The sequence below is a fragment of the Urocitellus parryii genome, chromosome 14, assembly GCF_045843805.1.
Source record: "Urocitellus parryii isolate mUroPar1 chromosome 14, mUroPar1.hap1, whole genome shotgun sequence".
Taxonomy (NCBI): Eukaryota; Metazoa; Chordata; class Mammalia; order Rodentia; family Sciuridae; genus Urocitellus; species Urocitellus parryii.
Window position 1 is genome coordinate 51,773,235 of NC_135544.1, and position 20,758 is coordinate 51,793,992.

The window sequence follows — 20,758 nt, forward strand, 5'->3', positions numbered from 1 at the left end:
AATGAGACACAACTTTCCTACATTCAAATATGGACACACAACCAGTGTAACCCACATCATGTACGACCACAAGCATGGGAAGTCATACTCCACGTGTGTATAATATGTATAACTAAAAAGAATAAAAAATATTTTTAAAGAACGTGGCCTCTGTGCATCTTTAGGAGAGGGGACCTTTTCATCTTCCCATACCCTTCCTCCCCCTTTTCAGGTCCCCCAAGCTGCTCCCCGGCTGCTTTCTGGACATTAGCCCTTTGCTGCTGCTTTGGTGGACTCTTGTCCTCCTGAGAGGAAGCCAGTGAGGCTCAGCTCCCGGCACCTTTCTCAGAGGACTTCCTGGGTCCCACCGCAGGAAGTTAGCCTCATCAGTGTTGGGCCTGCTTGTTGTTGCAATGTAAGCGGCCTGTGCAGGAGACGTGAGCTCCTCTCGTGGCTGGTTGTGTGGTATACACCAAGTTCAAATGCAGGCAGGCTCTTGAGCAAGTGCTTCCTGGGAAGCGAGGGGTTGAAAACGAGTGGTGACACGGAACGACTCAGGAAGGCCATCAGGTACAAAATACTCATGTATTTATGAATTCATGACCAAATTAAATATGAAACCTTATATAAAAAGAGGTGTGGTTTTTGTTTTTTGCCCCCATCCTCTGCGTCTCTGAACCAGCTCTGAGGGACCGGAGTCTGGGGAAATGTCTTGCCCCCATGTAACCCGTGTCCTGCTTTCTCCCCTTTATTCTCTGGGCTCACCCTGTTGGGGGGTGTTTTCTACTGCCTCCCTGGGATCCAGAGGGGCGGTTCCTGGGGGGCTGAAATTCAGCACCTCCTCCTTCCCCCCACCTGCCCTTCCCTCTGGGGACAGGGACATCGGCTCTGATCTGGCGCACCCACAGCCTCCCAAGGTGGTTTCTCTGGGCTGCAGGGCTCTGTGTGGGGCAGACGGGCCCTAAGAGAGCTGAGGGTCAAGGGTGGCGGGTCCCTGAGGGGTGAGCTGGCCCTGGTTGCTGAGGGAGTTCTGTGGCCACTCTCCTGTGGGCTGCCCTCAACTCCTCCTCGACCTTCACTTTCCCCAATGGCCTTTCCTCTCTGGCTCTAGGTTCCTCAGCCCTGCAAGCACCTGGGAGACCCATTGTCCCCTCCTCTTTAGAACCGAGCTCTCCCTCTCACCTAGATCTCAGGACATGTGTCCCCATCTCTGTTCCCCTGCCACAAGGATGCTGCCAAGGCTGCATAGGTCCTCTTCTGGATGCCCCCCTTCCCCCACCTCAGCCTCACCCTTGAAGCTGCGGGCAGAGCTGGGGTGCAGGGAGGTTGGATAGCCAGCAGAGGGCAGCCCATGACTGGCTTCCAGCCAGCTAACCAGGAGGACTGGAGGGAGGCAGTGACAACCTTGGAAGGTAAGGCTCAGACACCATGGGTTCACCCCACTTTAGACCTGCCCCTACCTGGGCCTCTCGACAAGGACTAACCTCAGAGCTCTAGGTCTTGGCACCACACAATCATTGCAGGATTGCCTGGGTTTCTGGGTTTGCTGCCCCACCCCAGGTCCCTGGGACCTAGCCAGTCCCTCTCCCTGAAGCATCTTTCTCAGGGGACTCCTTAGCTCTCAACCCCCTGCCTCCTGGCTCTGCAATTCCTCATCAGGACCCACTTCATAGCATTAAAAAGGGTGTAGGGGCCACAAGCTGTTTTAATCCCCAGTCTCATCCTTCCTTTCTGGAGGAACCTTGCTTTTCCTTCTGTTCAATCCTCCCTTCATCCTAAACCAGCACTAGGTAGGGCTTTATGTCCCGTGACCCTTCATTACATGGGACTGTTGTTCTCCAACTGTGTCTTTGTTGACATTGACCCTTGTCCTAAGTCCCCCAAACACATAATCCATAAGCATCCTGTGGGATCACCCTCAGAGGTGGTCTACATCCTCGAGATGGGCAAAGGCAGGGTCCAATACGGCCAAGTCCTGAGGCCAAAGCCCTCCCCTCAATCCTCACAACCTCAGTCACCAGCAAGCAGCAGCCGCCCCGAGGGCTGTTGGGCAGGCCCAGGACATCTCAGCCACAGCAGGCAAGGAGCCCTTCCCAAAAGGCATCAGAGTTGAAGGTATACTGAGCCTCCATCTCCTAGCCATGGGGCCTCTGTTTGGCTTTATAAAAATGTAAGCTATATAGGGTCTATTTCTCATTTCCATTTTTTGGGGAAACAGAGGATAGCGTTTTTTTGTTGGTGGTGAATTCCTTTTGAGTTGGTTCTTGTTTGTTTGGGGTTTGTTGTGTTTTTTTGCTAATTTTGCCCCACCCCCATAAAAAGCAGTACTACCCAGAGGCAGGGGAAGGGGCCCAGAGGAGCATGGGATTGCTGCACACAGACCCCACTCCTCCCTCCTCTTCCAATCCAGTTGTTTCCTTTGGTTTCCATCTGAGGAGTGCAGAAGGGGCACGGAAGGTTTCTCATTGCACCAAGAAGCACTGCCTCCAGGCCTGGAGCTCTGAGCTACCTCTGCCACCCACAAATCAGGCCTCATTGCCTGAAACCTGGGAGGGATGCAGAATGCCAGCTTTTCCATGTGTGGCCTCTTGCAGCTGCAGCCCAGGATGTAGAAGCCTTGAGTTGAGCTCTGAAGGCTTAATTTCTACCCTGACTTCTCCAGTGAGGATCTGAGTAGGCTTCATGTGGAAATCCCACAAAACATTTGCAACCGTCTAGTCTGTTGGGAAGATGTGGCCCATGGAGGAGGACCCTGGCTGCTCTCTGGGAAGGGGGCTGCCTCCCCAGCCAGAGCAGAGACCCAGACACGCAGGCAAGCCCTTGTGCTGGGAGGCCTTCCCCTTGACTCTAGGGTTCTTGACCCCAGGGAGAAAACGCCAGAGCTCTTGGCTCTTCCCCTGCTTCCTGCCTCCCCGAAGGTGTCTCCTGTCTTGCCTTGGAACTGGGGACCCGCCAGCAGGGCCTGGCTCCTCTCTGGCTGAGCTATGTTGGCTGGTGAGAACAGCTCTGCCCTTAGGGTCCTGGTGAGGTGGGTCCCCTTGTCCCTGGTGGGTGGCGGGGGTGATGCAGAAGAGCAGAGGGACAAGGGCAAATGGGGACAACAGCAGCAGGGTCAGAAGAGGGTGGCAGCATCTCAGACCACAGCCGAGGATGACGATGGGGAGGATGAGTTGGCTGCAGAGGAGGACGGTGAGGAGGGACTGTTCCAGAACAGCCACCGCCGCTTGGGCTGCCGCTTCAGGTGCAGATAGTCCTCCTTCTCCCGCTCCTTCCGCGCCCTCTGATAGTGGTCCTCCTCCTTCAGGTACCACACCGGGGGCCACCGGTGCTTCTCGAAGTACTCTTGGTTTTCTAGAACAGAATGCATGGGGCTTGATTAGGAGAACAGGGGCAAGAAGGTCCACCGTCCCTTGACCTGCCTCCAAGCCAGCACCAAGTACACCTTGACCTGTGGTCCAGGACCCCACGGTCTCCTGCACAGAGCCGCTGAAGGAGGTGAAAAGAGGAGATGTCACAGTCGGCCTGGGAAAGGCACTTCAGGGGAGGAGCCCAATCAGCCCACAGTAAGTGGAAAATATCATCAGCCGGAAATGTTCTTCATCCCCCTTCCCTACAGAGCACGATGCTTAGCAGCCCTGGGCACCACAGGATGGTGGTCATTTCCCTTCCCAATTGCATGGCTGACTGGGAGCTGCAGTGGCTGCCACTGACCAGCATCACAGCCCAGGAAAAAGCCAAATCCAAAATGGAAAGCTGAGTTTCTATTCAATGTGCATTGCTTCCACACCACGGTCACTCAAAAAAAAAAAAAAAAAAAAAAAAAAAAGTAAGTCAGGGACCCCGTAAGTTGGGAAGAAAAACAGGAAAGATCAAGATGAGGGAGGAGGGGGAGGAGAACAGCCTCCAGCAGGAAGAGACTCTGCAAGGTTGAGGGGTGAGGGAGCCCTGCAGCCAAGGTTCTGGGGGGAATCAGGAGGAAGAGCAGCAGCAGGACACAGGTCAGACTGGAGGGAGGGCGGCAGCAGGACACAGGATATTCTGGAGGGTGTGGGAAACTGTGAAAGGAGTGGGATCAAGGGAGTGATGCAAGGCTTGAGAAAGAAAATGCCAGAATGGTTGTGACAAACGTGAAAACACAGGAGAGAACAGGGCTGGGGACTGGTCGGGTGCAGCGACAACCCTGCAGTGGGAAGAGGGTCAGAGCCCAGTGGACGGAGCCTGGTGAAGACCCAGGAACACTCAGGGAAGCCAGGCACTTCCCTCCCTGGAGCCCGTGGATTCTGGGTTGGGCTCTTGGACCTAAGAAAATAATTAAGAAGAAACAGAACTGCAGGCGACTGCAAGGGATATTTAGATCTGGGTGGTCCACGCTGTGGATCGTGCCTGTTCCTAAGTTGGGAAATCAACTTAGTGGGTCGTGTGTAGCATTTTTTGTTTTTTACATGCTTTTCTATGTGTATACTGGTCATGATATCAAACATAATTTTTATTGTGGTGTACTATCCAAAAGAGTCTGAAAACTACCAACTCTGGTCCAATGACCTCTTCAAACCTTTGAGAAACAGAAGCCCAGAGAGGTAGAGTGAGTGGTCTGAGGTCCTGAGTTCCCCACCCGCTCCAGGACAGTGCTTTTCCCAGGGTCCTCTCTGCATGGCCAGAGACACCTCTGCAGGCTGCTCCCATGTCCAAGGTCAAGTGAGGCCCAAAGATCTCAGGCCTCCTTTGGGTTCCTGGGGATAAATGTGAGCTGTGGACCCAAGCTGAGGGCGCTTCAACACAAGTAGGGAGCAGCAGGTGCTGCTGGTGCTGGCTCTGGATGCTCACCTGGGGACATAGCCTTCATGTCTCGGGGGAACTTGCGGCACACGTTGTTGTAGTTGGTGCAGATGTGGTGGAGACACCAGTCGGCCAACTGGTACGCACAGTGGAACTGTGGAGGGAACACAAGCGGGTCTGTCCTGAGATGCCACAGTCTCCTTCAGAGCTGCAGCACTGATGCAGTGTGGACCCCACCTCCAGAGCCCACCTGGACTGGAGGAAGAGGATGCTTGACTTGACCACTACCAATTCCACCTCGCCACGGTCCTGCCCCTGGTGTCCACCCTACAGATATCCATGGCTCTAGGGGTGCTTCTTACTGCATCTGCCCTCCCCGGCCCTTGCCCCATCAGCAGCGAAAGTCTGCACTGGGGTAGTCCTCCACCAAGACGGGCAGCCCTGAGAGCAGACCTTGTGTTAGCTGAGCTCTGACTTCATAAGATAAACTTTGGTGGCTGAATTTCTGGCATTGTGGAGGCTAGCATGGGAGATTTTGCTTGCTTGTGTGGAATTAAGGAGGTGGGCGGTTAGTTTTAAAGAAAAAGTCCTCAATGACTGAGCCTGGATTCCCTCGATGCCCCGTGGCGGCCTAGTCCCTTCTTTCCGCGGCCAGCTTTCCTCTGTGGGTGTCTGGGAGTTCTCTAGCTTTTGTCATGGAGGATAAAATGAGGGCCACCCAATGAGAAGTCCAGTCTGACAACGGCTCCCTTCCTACCTACCACCCGCCCAGTCCCAGAGTTGAGACTGTGGTGGATTCTTCCCCTGCCACGATACCTGAGCCAGTTCCAAGAACACAAGGACGTCCCCATCGATGTCCACCATCATCTGAGTTGCTTCCATCAGCCCCGTCACTGTGTACTGCTCTGTGACACACACAGTCAGCAATCAGCTGAAGAGCCACACGTAAAGACCTGCACTACTTACAGGGGCTCACTGCAGGGCAAAAAGAGATCAGGGCCAAGGGCAAGTCCCAACAGGCCAGGAAAGGCCACAGGTGACTTACATCCGCTCCCAGCAGTGGGAAACTGGGATGAGGGCAAGACTTCTCGGTGGGGTGGGGGTGGGGTGACAGAGGATCTAAAATCACTAAGAGGATTTTTCAAACTATATATGTCCCACCACATAGTCTAATGTATACACGGTGAAATTCTCCGATAGAATTAGCCTCTGATACAGACAGGAAAGGAAGCATCATGTTTGTTGAAAACAGAAAAAGGCTGAGAACTTTGAGTTAGAACTACGGTTTAGCCAGGCACAGTGCATGCCCCAAATCCCAACAACTTGGGAGGCTGAGGCAGGAGGATCACAAGTTCAAGAAAAGCCTGGGCAACTTAGCAAGACCTTGTCTCAAATTAAACTTAAAAAGAACTGGAGATGTAACTCAATGATACAGCACCTGTTTATTATATGTGAGGCCCTGGGTTTGATCCCCAGCAACACACATGTGCACACACACACACACATGTACACACACATACATGCACACACACACACACACACACACACAGATAAATATATTTCCCAACTCCATTCATGGAAAAGACCTGGAAACAATAACCACTCCTGTAGCAATGAGCATCGTCATGCACAGAAACACCATTTCCATTTCCAACTAAAAGAAACCTGAACTTCTTAAAGAAATGGTTGTCCAGGTGCAGTGGCTCACACCTATAATCCCAGGGGCTCAGAAGGCTGAGACAGGAAGGTTGTGAATTCAAAACCAGCCTCAGCAACTTAATGAGGCCTAAGCAACTCAGCAAGGCTCAAAGCAACTCAGTGAGACCCTGTCTCTAAATAAAATACAAAAAAGGGCCGGGGATATGGTTCAGTGATTAAGGTTAAGTGCCCCTGGGTTTAATCCCTGGTACAAAAAAAAAAAAAAAAAGAAGAAGAAGAAGAAGAAGAAGAGGAAAAGGTTGGTCTGGGGCATGAACTATACAAGAGGACCCTACACTATCACTCCAGAAATCTCAGACTCTGAAGCCAACTCAAAGAGACTCCTACTGGCTAAAAATACATTATTTAAGCTTCAATAAGGATAATTGCAATGAATTAAAACCAACCAAGTGCATCCAAATCCAAAATTTCTTAAGAATATTTTAAAACACTCAAATTAATTGGTCATTCTCTCGAGGAGGATAGGAAACAGATTATCTCAAAATTTAGGAAATAAAAAGGAAGAATCAAGAACCTGCCTGTCTTTCCTATAAGTAACCAAACAGTAGGTGAGGGACAGTTTCTCTCCATTTAGAAGTCTTCCAAAAGATAAGGGAAGAAAGAATGAACACATTGGAATATTACTGTATTGCAACAATAACTTCATAGATCCAGGCAATGATACTCAACGGCTAGTAAGAGGACAAAAAGAGAGAAGAGACAATCTTTCCCTCTTCACGGAGAACAACCTATTTTTATAAGGCTATAAAGCAGCCTTATAAAAATAAAATTATGTGGCTGATCTAGCCTCTAGGTTCAATTAGCAGTTTACAGGCAATTTGATGGACAGAGGACTATGTTAAATTACACTATAAAAATGCAATCAGCAAAAATATAGATCTTGGAAAACTCTATAGGAACAAAAACCAGTGTTTGTTTTCTTTCAAAAAATAAATTTCAGAGGAAAATAATTTTTTTAACGGACAAGGTACACATTGATTAAAAGCTACTTAAAAGATATATTTTTTAAAAAATCATGCTATAGTATCTAAGAAAGTGCACTTGAATAACCAAATTACAAAGGAGGGTAAAGAAGTGAGTTCATAGAAAAATCCCATAAAAAACAGTGTGGGTTCTTCTGGGGAGGAGGGGGGGATCTGTGATGGGGCAGGACAGGTGGACACTTTTTGTGTGGCTGGTTCCAGCCCCTGACAGGCATCATGATTAAAAAGACATTCTGCTTTATAATAATTCATTACCATGAACATAAAAAAAGAACATAAGATAAATTTTGAGTAATTAATGTCTTAATAAATGAAAAAGAAGGGGGCATAAGTTGACTTAAAAGTTATGAAGTAGTAAAATATTATGAACATATGCTTCATGAAGCCTATATATTTGTCTTATATTTAACAAGTTTTATATAAAAAAAAACTTCACAGACAGAATATCTCACAAAACTTAGAGCATCACCAATAATACAAAATTCTGAATTCTGCATCTCCCAAAGATCCTTAACAAGGTAGATGTACACATTTTTGTATCTGTGTTCTTGTGTGTACGGAACATTTCCAGAGAAAAGCATTTCAATGGCATCATGAGGTTCCAGGCAGTTTGTGGTTTGACATTTTTTTAAATTATGTATTTATTCTAACTTGTTATATATGACGGCAGAACACAATTCAATTTATATCACACACATAGAGCACAATTTTTCCTGTCTCTGGTGGCACCAGTTTAACATTTTCAATGGCTGCCATGGGAAAATCTTAACCAAGATTGTGGGCTTAACCACGGGTAGGTACTTCTTTGACTCGCTTTCAATTGCCTGCCCTGATGAAATTAAATTATAGAAATATCTTTCTGTAGTTTATTTTTCCTTGGGGTCATTTCTATGGAGATCATCTTTTAAAAAGTAGAATTATCACATCCAAGAATTTGGAATTTTAGGTGCTCTGGGAAGACCACACTGTTTTTCATGGGCAGCAGTGAATGACACACTGTTGTGGCTGTAATCTTGAGATACCTTTCTTACTCCCTACCTTAAAGTCCCTTCTGCCCTTGCCTGAAGCCCAGCTCAATATCTGAGGGTATTGTCTCTGGCCCTCATGATCTGCCCAGGAATATTAAACTTGACCTCAATGCCAGCACTGCGGTTTAACATTTTTTTAAATTATGTATTTATTCCATTATGTATTTATTCCTCCAATCCAACAACACACAGATACCAACTCCAATATCAGAAGAAGCTGTCTATCTGCCTGGGTCTTTGGTCTCAGACTCCCTTCACTCCAATAGCACCTTTTATCTCCCTCAGACCCTTGACCCAGGCTGCCCACTACTCAACCTCCCAAAGCCCAGTTCTCTCCTCAATACAGCTCTGGGATGGGTCCATTCTAAATGCTGAGCTCTGGCTCTCATAGTCTTTTTATTTGGGGTGCCAGAGATTGAACCCAGGAGTGCTTAACCACTGAGCCCCAGCCCCAGCCCCTTTTTTATATATTATGTAGACACAGGGCCTTGCTAAGTTGCTGAGGCTGGCTTTGAACTCACGATCCTCCTGCCTCAGCCTCCCAAACTGCTGGGATTATAGGCATGCGTCACCACACCCAGCTCTCACAGTCTTTTTAAGGAATTAGGAATGGCAGGTCAACAGGTCTTCCTGTTTCTGGAAGAAGGAAGGAAAAGTAAAGTTGAAGGTCAAGGAAGAGGAGAAAAAAGAGAATAAGAAGAAAGGGAAGGAGGAAGCAGATAAGAAGGAAAAGCACAGGTGGAGCCTGTTCTAGGCTTTATCAACCTTAGGCTGCTTGAGTGAAGCCAAGCTAAGAACGTGACGCATGTCACATGCTGGAGACCTCTGGGCCGAGCTCTGAGGTGACCCTATGGAACATGTGTCTCACACACTTCCTCTCCTCTACACCCTCATCCGAAACTCTACCACCCGCAGGTTTCATTCGAGGGAGCTTCTTCCCTTGGCACTTCAGCCTGTCCCCAGGGGGAAAGAGAGGACAGAAGACACATCATCCCCAGGGTCTTCTTGGCCTCACCCCAGGGCGGTCCCTGAGCGCTCCAGTTAGTTACCTGTGAGGGCAACCAGGTGCGGCAGGCAGAGGCGGTTGGCCAGGATGATGAGCTTCATGTCGTCCAGGTCCGGACTGGAGGTGAACATGCCCGTGTAGAGGTACTCCAGCACCGCCCTCATGCAGCTCTTGCTCGTGTAAGGGAACACCACCTGGGGGAAGGAGGACAGGGACAATGAGGCTCCTGCATGGAAAGAGCAGCTCAGTCCTGAGAAGCCAAGAAGCCCTGGTCCATAGGGCTGGTTTCCCGGGGGCAGGAAGCCTTCTCTGTGCGATACTTACACATGCTTAGGAGACCACGGCCCCAAAAGGTCTGGGCCCACAGCAGTAACTGGTGCTGGTCCCCAGTTTGCTGAGAGCATCAGTGAATGGACATCTTTTAAAGAGACTTAGATTCTCAGTGGCAGCCTTCTGAAACCACACTGGCTTGGAAGATGCTGGAAGGAGTCATTTCAGTCAACTACAACCCACCCTCCACATGCCTGCAGGGAGCTGTCCAAGTGGGATACAGAATGAGCAAAGGGAACACCAGCTGGTTTCTCTGGCTGCTCAAAGCTCCTGCTTTGGGCCTCCGGGATCTCTTCAGAGAAGCACTGCAACAAAAACTGCTTTCTCATCAGATGTGAGTCTAGGCACACTGGGAATTGGACAGAGCTTTAAAGCTGGTGTCTATAGTACTGAGAAGTGCCCAGGGCAGGTGGGCCCCTGGGGCTTCAGCGAATCCTTGGCCCACACTTGGCACATCCTAACCCTACTCCCACTTCGCAGTGGCTCACATCTCAGCCCTCCACTTAGCCTCATAAGTGCAAGGTTTCCCGGAAATCTTTGGAAGCTCATATTCTGGACTGCAGGATGTGATGCTGAATTGCTCTTCGTTCAGTTTTTCCTTCAAGTACTTGGCAAGCACTTGCTAAGAGACAGGCCTGAGGTGGGGGCGGGGTAGTTGGCAGAAGTCAAAGACCTAGTCCCTGCACTCAAAAGCGATTTCACACCAGCTGGGAACTGCAAGGAGAGGGTCTTTTAAAAATGCCTCTGTACAAAATGGAAGCTTATTAACCACAAGGTGAAGTGAGGGTATTATTGTTCTGGGACTCAGAGGTGATGGGGAGCATGAAGGGCTGAGGCCTGGGCCACTCAGCTTGGCCAGGAAGATGAAAAATAGACAGCAGACTCGGAGCAACTCTAAGGACACCTGCATAGACCCTTTCTACCTCCAGCTTCCAGTCCAGTGCTTGGGAAGGAAGAAGAATCTGAAAAGAACAGGTGGAGAGGGGAGCCTTTCTATAATCCGAAAAGAACAGGTAGAGAGGTGTTTTGATGATTTGACATTTAGAAGTTTGCTGGCCCAGGCAAGCCTGTGCCTCCCAAGATGAACCAATTCCTAGAGACAGTAAAGAAGTTGCTGGCAAGCGTGTCTTTTTATTATATCACAGACCACCCAATCCAGAGCCCATACCCTACCACCTCCTCTGCCCAGGGCCCTCACACTCCAGGCCTCATTCCTCTGTCCAAATCACCCCAGAACCAGGCACTAGACAGCTAGGACATTTCCCCCTGCCCCTGAGCCAGTGGACTTGTTCAAGTTAGCAAACCTAAATCTGCTTAACCTGCTTCAACTATTCCTTCCCACAGAAACCCTCTACTTCCTGACCACCCTGGTGCTTCCAGGGCTGATCCCCTGGTGTGCATGGTCCTCCCTGCACTGGTATCTGTGAGTAACAGATTAGCTTTTCAATGGCAGTCTCTCCTGATCTGTTGATCTCACCAGAGCTCAATAAGAATAAAACCTACCTTTGAAGACATCAGTGACTTCAGTTTGGAACACATTGATTTTTTTTTTCCTACTTGCTTCATGTGTCCCAGGGAGGCAACAGAGTGAAGTGTAAAGAGCCAGTCCTGAACCGTCCTTTCTACTCACAAGTGTGTGCAAGTCACACACTTCCTAGGGCCACACATTTGATGCAGGAATGCTGCTCAATGTGAAGATAATGTATGGAAATGCTTTCCAAGATATTATGATGTTACTGTAAATCCCTCTCCTGGAACATTGCAAATCCTTGGCTACAGCAACCATCTCATAAAACTTCTCTTGGGCTCATCACTCTGTGCTTAGCACAGTAAATGCTAAAGAAAATACCATGAACTCCTGGTGCCTCCTAGGCAAATGGCACCTATATCTCCCTCCTTCCCTCCCTTTCCCATCCTCAGCCTCACCTCCCTGGTGGAACTCTCCACAAATGGCCCCCCAAACATGGCAGCCATCCAGTCACAGCTGGAAATCAACAGGGGCTTGTGGGCACTGATGGTGCCATCATCCAGGATGAAGGTCACGTCTGTTGGGGAGAAGAGACAACACAAAAGAAAACAGTGTGAATGTGAGATAACCAACCCCCAATCAGTAGTCACTGATCCCCAACTATCCAGCTTCTTTCTGAAGCTACAAGACAGGAGAACTAACAACCAAACTTTTATCTTTAAGAGCAGGGTAGCCCCTTCTCCAGGGCATCAGGCTCTGAAACCAAATCAGAATGTTAAAGGAACCAACTCAGACACCCCTCAGAAAGCTGTCAGAACGTAGAGCTCCTGCCTTCTAAGCATGATCCATACCTGAAAAGGTGCCTTTGGCCAAGCATTCCTTAATTCGGTTGGTGCGGCGAACATGGAAGGCCTTGGTGATCTCCTGGTTCATGAAGGCCTCATTGTTGAGGATGTTGGCCACCATCATGCGCAGATCAAAGACCTCCAGCAGCTCAGCAATGTGGGCAATGTGCATGAGGTCCCGCTCGTTCTCACCCAGCTCCCCAGTGTACAGGTACTTGAGAACTGCTCGGAAGGGCCCTGGCTGGATGGAGTTGTCCATCTTCACCACCACCATCAGCCGGGATTTGTAGGTCAGAGGATCCTCTGCCATCTCTTCCTGGATGCTCACAAAAGCTCGGCTCCAGGAAGATAGCACACGACCCCTGCCGGGCAGGTACCCTGTTCCATTGCCCCTTAAGATCCCGTCACTGGTTGAAGCCCGCAGGCCGGCAGGACCGGAGCCCCCAGCCTCGTCCACGCTCTCACACACATCAAAGCTGGCTGCCCGAAGCAGAAAGTCCCGCCCGTGGTGGTGGTGGTGATGGTGGTGGTGTTGATCAGGGTGGCCCCGGTGGTCCTCTGGGCGGGCCCCCCCTGGCCCCGAGGGGCCCCCCAGCTCCCCCTCGCTCAGGTCCATGAGAAACAGGTCGTAGAACTTAGAGGAGGAGGTGGAGAGGTAGATCTTGTGGGCAAAGATGCGCACCCGCTCCTGCAGCACCAGGATGACGTCCGCGCAGAGCGGGTCCTCCAGGAGGTGGGCGGGGCACTCCTCACTGCTGGAGGGGGGGTCGGGCACCACGATGATGGGGGGCGGGGGCTTGGGGGGCAGGAAGGGTGCCTGCAGCAGAGGCCGCTGCACATTGCGGAGGTGGGACTTCCAGAACTGCAGGTGGCGGCGGGAGATGAGCGCAGCACGAATGGCATTGTCAAAGACGTCCTTGATGCCAAACTGAGCCACCACGCTGGTCTCATAATAAGGGATGCCCAGCTCCTTAGCCACCTCCCGGCCTTTCTCCGGAGGAAGGATCTCATTGGGCTTGATGGGCCTGGCATTTTCAAGAGGAGAAACCAAGCATGTTAGTGGTGGAGGGAGCCTGTCTATTGTTCCCCAGGCTGGAGGGACTCTGCTCAGGGTCCATTTCATTGGTCCCTCTCCTGCCCTGCTCTTTTTTCTCTGTCTGGCCAAATTCCTATTAGGTCCTTCAGATCCACCTTCAATCCCTTGGTCTTCTAGGAAGCCTTCTGTATTTAATGCCAACCCTCAGAAACCTCCATAGATCAAAGTAGTGATAATATCAACTCCCTGTCAATTAACATGCAATGTTTCACACTGTTATTTAACCTGTTTATATATAGTCATCCCCAGGATCCAAGGGAGATTGATTCTAGGATCCCATTTGGACACCAAAATCCATGAAAGCTCAAGTCCCTTATATAAAATGTGGTGATAGTTATATATAACCTATACACACGTCCCTTATACTTGTCATCTCTGGATTACTTATAATACCTAGTACTATGTAAATGCTGTGTAAATAGTTGTTATAATGCTTTGTGAGGAAATAATGACAAGGAAATAAACAGCACATGTTCAATACAGATGCAATTTGGTGGTGGTGTGGGCAGGTATTTTCCATTCACAGTTAGTTGAATCCACACATGTGTACCCCATGGATACAGAGGGCCAGCTATATTATCTCCAATAAAATTATAAGTTCTTTTCATGAAAATATTCCCTTCTCTCTGTCTTTCCTCATAGTGCTTAGCGTAGTGCTGTTCACACAGTAGGTGTGCAATAAACACTCGGATTGATGGATGAACAGATGGATGGATAAGCGCACATGTGGCTCTGACATGCGCTTCCTCTGGATGCAGGGAGAGGTAAGGCTCTATAGGATTCCCTCAGGGAGCTAGGGTGATGTGCGAGCCCTCTGTGCCGCTTCCTCTCCTCATGCAACAGCACCCCTACCTGGCCAAGGGCCTCCTGGCCCTGTTGACAGCCTCCAGGTCGGCATAGCGCAGGTCCAGCTGGCAACCCACCAGGATGACAGGTGCTCGGGGGCAGAAGTGCTTAATTTCTGGGTACCACATGGTCTTGACATGGTGGAGGGAATTGGGGTTGGCAATGGAGAAGCACAAAACCACCACATCTGATCTGAGGGTGGGACAGAGAGGTTATTGACAGAGAGAGCTGGCAGGGGGTTACCTGCTCCCAGAGTGAGGGAAACGTGTGCCCGTCTCCATGCCCTACACGGTGGCTCCACACCTGGCTTATGAACCTGTTCCTGTGATCTTCCACACAATGCATAATAATAGCACCTTCAATTATGTAGCATTTTAGAGCTTGAAGACTCATTTGGCCTCGCACCTATTTTTTGAGTTAGAAATTACCATTTTACCATCTTACAGTGAGAAAAATAATTTCAAAGCTAGTAGGTGGCAGAGCTGGGACTGAAATCAGGCCTCTGGACTCCAAGCCCAGGCTGTCCCCACCCCTGGGAGTGTCTTCCATGCTGTTTCTCTGCTCCTTCCTCCCAGTTTCAACAGCAGAGTTGCTTAGTTCTCTGGGAAAGCAGGAAAATCCTCCCACTTGGCTCTCTACAGGCAGCCCAGGACTCCCCTACCTCCCATAAGCAAAGCGGCGATCTTTATGGTGGTCTCCAAAGGTGTCCCAGAGGCGCAAGGAGACGCTGACGTCATCTACCACATCTCGGGAGCGTTCCAGCACCTGGAGGGGAGAGGGGAGACAGTTCTCAGGGTAGGTGCCAACTAATCCTGATATTCTCTGGCATCACGAGGGGTAGAAGGACAGAGCTGGTACCCCCTACTATGTGCCTTGCACAACATGCTCCTCCAAGTAAAATCTCTGAAGACTCAATAACTGCACATGTTCAATACATGGCAGCCTCCAAGCCACACAGAAGCAAAAGAGACCCTAAGAGGGCAGAATTATGAATACAGAAGGGAGACCCTCCTTTGGTTCCCAGCTTTCCTTGCAATTGTATATTCATGAGCCCCTGATCTTCCCAACCCAGTTCTCACCTCTCCCAAGCCTCAGTTCTAGGATTCCCCAGTATGTAGCGCTGTGACTGCAAGAGACGTGGTACTCGGCCGAAGCTGGGGTCCTAGGCTCCAGCTCAGCCACTAAGAACACAAATGGTCAAAGACCCCTCCCTCAGGCTGGGCTCCCCTCAGCCGCCTCCCCAGGGGCTCCTTCTGCTCCAGCCCCCTCCCTGTCCCACCCCTAGGGGGCTCCTGTGAGCTCCAGGGACACCAAGCCACAACTCAGGAAGATGCATGGTGTGAACCCCCAGCCAAATGGCATTGTAGCCTTACCTCCTGGCAAACACGATACTGGTCGATGGCCCACACTGTGGGCACATGGGTGGCAAGCAGCTGGTACTGAGTGAGGGTGGCATTGCAAGCCCGGGCACAGATGAGCCTGGTCTTGCCCACGGCGTTGTCCCCCACCACCACGCACTTGATGGTCTCTACGTTTGGTCTTTCATAATCCATGTCAGAATCCATTAATTGGGACCTGAGGAGCGGGAGAGGAGTAGTCAGGACAGGCTGGCACAGCAGTCCTCGGAGGACCAGGGCCAGTGCATACAGCCCTCCTCGACTGGAGCTGTCCCGGTGTGGAGCACTGGCACTGATGAAGGAGAGGGGAGTGGGCAACTTTCCGGGAGGTAGCACTGCAGGGACCTGAGGAGAGAGGAGCCCATTCAGGCTGAGAGGGGCAGTGCCAAGATGACCACCTGTCTCCTTCCAGTCCCCACTACCGTCTAGCTGGGCTTCTGGATAGAGAAGGCCTGTGAGAGATCCCAAGGTGGAGCCAACCCAGGGCCTGTCTTGTCCCCACTCCCCCAGAGAGAGGAGCGTCTGCCTGGGAGCTCACTCCTCCCCTTCTCTTCTCCTCCTCCTCCTCCTCCTCCCGGGCTGTGGCAGCAACAGAACAAACAGCTGAGAGAAGCAGAGTTGGGTCCAGGTCCCCACCCCTTCCCAGCATGCCGTAGGGCAGGGCCACTTAAAAATTTAATGGACTTATCAGGGCTGGGAGGCAGCTCTCTCCTGTCTTTTCCCTTTCCCCTGGTTTTCTGTGGTGGTGGATTTCTAACCCCAGCCTGCTCGGGTGCATCTTCCAACCCTAGCCCCTTTATGGAGATTCGAGAGTTTTTTCCTGTCAGCCTCTTTGGGCAAGGAAGGCTTCTGGATGCATCTGCCTAGACCTGTAGGCCTCCACTCCTCTACTTGGGGTCCAGCATGTTGCCCATGTGTCTCCCTCAGCTGAGGGCCCGGCTTTGAGAGGGAGTAACCATGGCCCCAAACGATGGACTCCATGGCCCGTGGGCATTCCATCCCCTCTCTGGGCTGCCCCCAACATCCCACATCCTGCCCCAGACAGGGTAGATCTGCCTTCTCAGTGCTTCCCATTCCTAGGGAGAAGGTTCTCAAGCTGAAAGACCCAGACTGCTGGCCCCCCCTAGAGAAACCCACTTTATGTCCATGAGGGGAAGGGGCTGCTGGAGGAAGCAGAGGTCAGACTTTCAGTCTGAATCTCTGTGTAAATGCCTGCCTCAGTTTCCTTCAGTGTTAGGTAGACAGGAAGAAGCAGGACCCGGCCTGAGAGGGATGGCATAGTGAACAAACAGAAGGCCCTTCTGTACGCAAAATGTCATGTCAGTGCTTTAAAAGCTGTTACCAGGAATACGAGGGGCTTTGAATGGCAGCCTCCCTCGATGATGGCACCATCCTCCTAGAAGGGTTGAGGGGAGAAGGGGCAGGGTGGGCACTATGAGGAAGCTTGATTTCTCCAGGCTCATTGGCCGGCCCTGGCTCACATTCCCTGTGGGCAGAAAAAGTCATCTGGGGGGTAGAACAACATGGAATAATCCTCCCTAGGCTTCGAGAGGCTGGGCTCAGAGGAGTTCTGGAGGCTGCCCAGGCGCCTCGCCGCTGAGCCATCTAGCCTGCAAGCCAGGCCACCAGCAGCAGCAGAGAGCTCCATTCCTGCCGGGCTGTAACTGGATGCCAGCATGCAGGAATGCAGAACCGAAATATCCAAGTAACGATGGCAACTGGGATTTGCGAGAGTGGATGCAGCTCAGCAACCTAAGCAAAAAGTGCAGCAAGGACTTTTCAATGAGACAGCCTCCTCCTCCTCCTCGGAATTTTACAGGATCTGGACCCTGAATCAACAAGGGGTCTCCATGTAGCTCCCTCCCAGTCTCCAGGGAAACTGTCTGCATCACTCCTCCTTCCTCATCCTTCCCCTGAAGGCCCATTATTCTAACCACCAGCTTCCTCCTCCCTCTTCTCTCTTCAGCTGAGGCTGGGAACCCCACTTTGACAGTTCCTGGTCTCAAGTCAGACAATTAGGGGATGTGTGGGCACCAGGAGGAGTCATCTGGGTGTGGTTTCTGTTTATCAAGTGAATAACAGAAAACATAGAATCCCTACTACAAATTATATGCAGCTGCCCTAAGCTAAAGATAAAAAACCTGCTGGCCAACAGAATTTCTTTCTGAAGTTTAGATTCTAGCAGCATGAAGTCCCGAGGCAGAAGTGGCTGGGAAGAGGCATGCAGGAGCACCTGGTTCTTATATTCATGAACATCTTGATAGTGGGGATGACACCAGGACCCCAGCAAAGCAGTGTTCATCCAAGTTCAGCTACTTTATGATTAAAACACTCAAGCACACCTTATGCCACCTCTACGGTTAAGTAGGGGACAGCCAACCAACAAGTAGCAGAGTGACAAATACTGGGCCCTAAGTTTAGACACCATGCTTCCTAGATTGCCACCCAGGCTGAACACTCCTTCCCCACCCACTCCCAACTGCCCCTTCAACCTTTCCCTCTATGTCCTTGCACTACCTCCCAGTTGTTATCAACCTCATCATGCCGCTCCTGTCCCAACTGCCTGACCAGCAAACCTCATGGGCTTATCTAGGAAAGAACAGGTAGTTTCACTTTTGTGGACATCAGTCTCCCCCTCCAGAAAATGGGTATGAGAGTGTGGGAAGAAAGTCTCCCGAATTTTGATTAATTTGTGCCAAGAGAACCTGGGTGAAAGGAGGTATTTGGCTTCTTATGTAATATAGTATTATATAATGCTAGATTGCATATCTATATATGTAATTATATCCATCTTTAAGATACAGACTGGCCCAGTTAAGCCAGCAGAACTCTAATCAGGTCTAATCAGGCCTGCCTTACACAAGGAGTTGGTTCTGGATATAGTGTGCTAACGGTAATATAATTTTTGCTCTAGAACATGGCTAGTTTTCTGGATCATTGCTGATGCAGGGTGATACAACCCACTAGTGAGCTTCTCAACTTTGCCTTTCCCTCTGGCACACTCTCCTCCAATGACTCTAGACTTTTCCTCATAATTGCCTCATCCCCTCCTGAGCCTCCTGACTACCTTCCATTAACTATGGTTCCCTTGCCACTCTGCCTTGTGTATCACAACTCCCCATTTACTTCTCTCCCATGACAATCCCAAAGTCACTGATATATGCTCCCCCAACTTTTGTCCCATGATCACTGCCCCCCCCTCCAAAAACAGCCTCCTACCCAGCTGTTCTCCCAGTCCTTTATACTCAGCCCAGACTAGAGCCAAAGGTGTGCTCAGATTAGCTACAAACCTCATGGGCTCCCATTCCCACCCCCACACCCCTACACACACTCTTTGCAGAGCTCAGAAAAGGCCCCCTTTCCCTCCCACAGCTGATAGGAGGTTTGTTCATCTGTGGCTGCCCTAGTCTGGTTGCCAAGGAAACGACAGAATCTCCCTGGGAGCCTGGCTTGTCTCCTAGCAACCAATATCCCACATCCTGCATCTTACAAAACGTAAAAGAGAAGGAAAACCCTGAAAATGAAGGTAAAAATCAAAGAAGATGGATAGGAAGGGAGTATCTGGAGAAGAGCAAGCAGAGGGTGGATTAAAGGAACTCCCACGGGGGTCGCTGACATTGTAATAAGGGGAAGGCTGAAGGATGGATTCCTCCGGTGCAGACCCAATGGAAAGCAAGGCCCCAAGGGATCTTGCATGGTCATTTAACAAAAAATGCAAGCTTAAACACACGGCAAGCCTTCCGAAGCCTAGAATGTGGAAACATTAACAACGCTAAAGATTATCCACCAGTAGTTTGCCAGAACTCAGTTGCACACACTGCAATGGAGTTGAGAGCTCAAGCATCTCCACAACCGCAGGCAAATACCCAAATTTCACTGTTTTTTTTTTTTTTTTCTTTTAATAGAAACACGTCGGCCACTCTGGGCTTCCTTCTCCCCACCCCACCCCCACCCCTTACATGCTACTCTGCACACACACAATATAATTTTATATATATATAAATAAGGAAAGGGGAGGGACACGCCACGCCAAAACAAGTCATCTTCCTTCCCCTAAAAACACCGGAAAAGGTTAGTTTTTCGCCCCTCAGAACCCAGCAGCCCAAGCAAGAGCCCAGGGAAGAGCGAGCCCAGGGGAAGGTAGGAGGGCGCAGGCAGGGCCGGAGAGGGCGCAGGAGGCAGCAGGAGGGCGAGGCGGCGCGTTTGCTGAGGCTGCTTGCAACCCGGCCATAATAGAAATTAATCATTTACTTACACCACTACATGTGACGGGGTAATTTCTAGTGTAAGGAACACATCTCTTCCTGCTAAGCACGTTCATTTTAGTGAAATGTCTGGGGTCACTCCGCGCGTACAAGTTAGGACGACGCCGGCGCCGCCGCGCTGCTGCTGGGCTGCAGGCTCCGGGCCCCGCTCGCGTTCGATCAGAAACTCTGACAGAGCAGCCCAGGCCGGACCGCGGGCCGCGAGCGGCCGCGCGCGCTGCACTGCAGCCACTGCTTCTTCCGGATCAGCATCTCCCTGCGCCCCGGGCGCCCAATGTCATGGAGGCGCGCGGAACCGGGCTGCGCGCGGCCGTTCCAAGCTGGGGCGGCCGGGCCGCTCAGCCACCGCCTGGGCTCGACTGCGGAGGCTGCTGACGGGGCGCTGGAGTGGAGGGAGCGGGGCGAGGCCGCCGCCGCCGCTACGCGCCGGGGCCCGCGGCTCCGGCGCTGCCGCTGAGACACCTAGCGCTGCAGTCCCGGGGACCGCTCGCGACCTCCTTTTTTCATTCACAAAAAAGGAAAGAAAAAAAAAAAAAACGGGAAAAGCAAAAAAGGGAGAAGAGGGGGAGGAAAAAATCGCACCCAGGAACGGCTGCTGAGACAAGGACCGCCCACCGCGGCGCACGGTTGGTGGAAAGGGGGCGTGGGCGTGGAAAGGGCGTGGAAAGACAGGGATTGGGCGCTCAGGGGCTCCGCCTTGGTCCCGCCCCTCAGCGCCGCGCTCGTCTCCCGCCCCCTCCCCTCTCCCCAGGGTAGCCACGCGAGGGTCTCGGCTCACCACTGGATGTGGGCTGTGTCTCTCCACCTCACTGGACTCCCACAGGGTTTTCTTCCCCCGCCCCCCACCCCCTTACCCCCACCCTGGAGACGTCCTAGATCTCCCTGAGGGAATGAGAGTGTAATGCGAGCGTTTTCCTTGTCCTTCCCCTTAAACCCAGGACTTCACCACTTGCCCACTGGGGGACAACTGCGTTTCCAAACAAGTTCTGTGCTGAGTTTTCCCGGCACTTGAGGGCCTTC

At 51.1% G+C, this 20,758-nt stretch overlaps 1 protein-coding gene across 1 annotated transcript; it reads right to left on the reverse strand.

Moving 5' to 3' along the window:
* Positions 1-550: 550 nt before the first annotated feature.
* On the reverse strand, positions 551-20,284 carry Rhobtb2 (Rho related BTB domain containing 2). Its single transcript, XM_026397487.2, has 10 exons — positions 19,729-20,284; positions 15,450-15,651; positions 14,738-14,841; positions 14,083-14,268; positions 12,141-13,159; positions 11,748-11,866; positions 9,535-9,685; positions 5,572-5,660; positions 4,804-4,909; positions 551-3,330 (listed from the first exon to the last, which is right to left on the reverse strand). Exons 2-10 carry the CDS (start codon positions 15,639-15,641, stop codon positions 3,113-3,115), a joined length of 2,184 nt encoding a protein of 727 aa, XP_026253272.1. The 5' UTR covers positions 15,642-15,651; positions 19,729-20,284; the 3' UTR covers positions 551-3,112.
* Between the last annotated feature and the right edge of the window lie 474 nt (positions 20,285-20,758).

Coding starts and splice junctions, on each gene's coding strand:
- Rhobtb2 (XM_026397487.2), bottom strand. CDS start 15,641: ATGGATTCTGACATGGATTATGAAAGACCAAACGTAGAGACCATCAAG. Junction 14,842..15,449: donor AGTATCGTGTTTGCCAGGAG/GTAAGGCTACAA, acceptor TCTCCCCTCCAG/GTGCTGGAACGCTCCCGAGA. Junction 3,331..4,803: donor CATGAAGGCTATGTCCCCAG/GTGAGCATCCAG, acceptor ATTCTGTTCTAG/AAAACCAAGAGTACTTCGAG.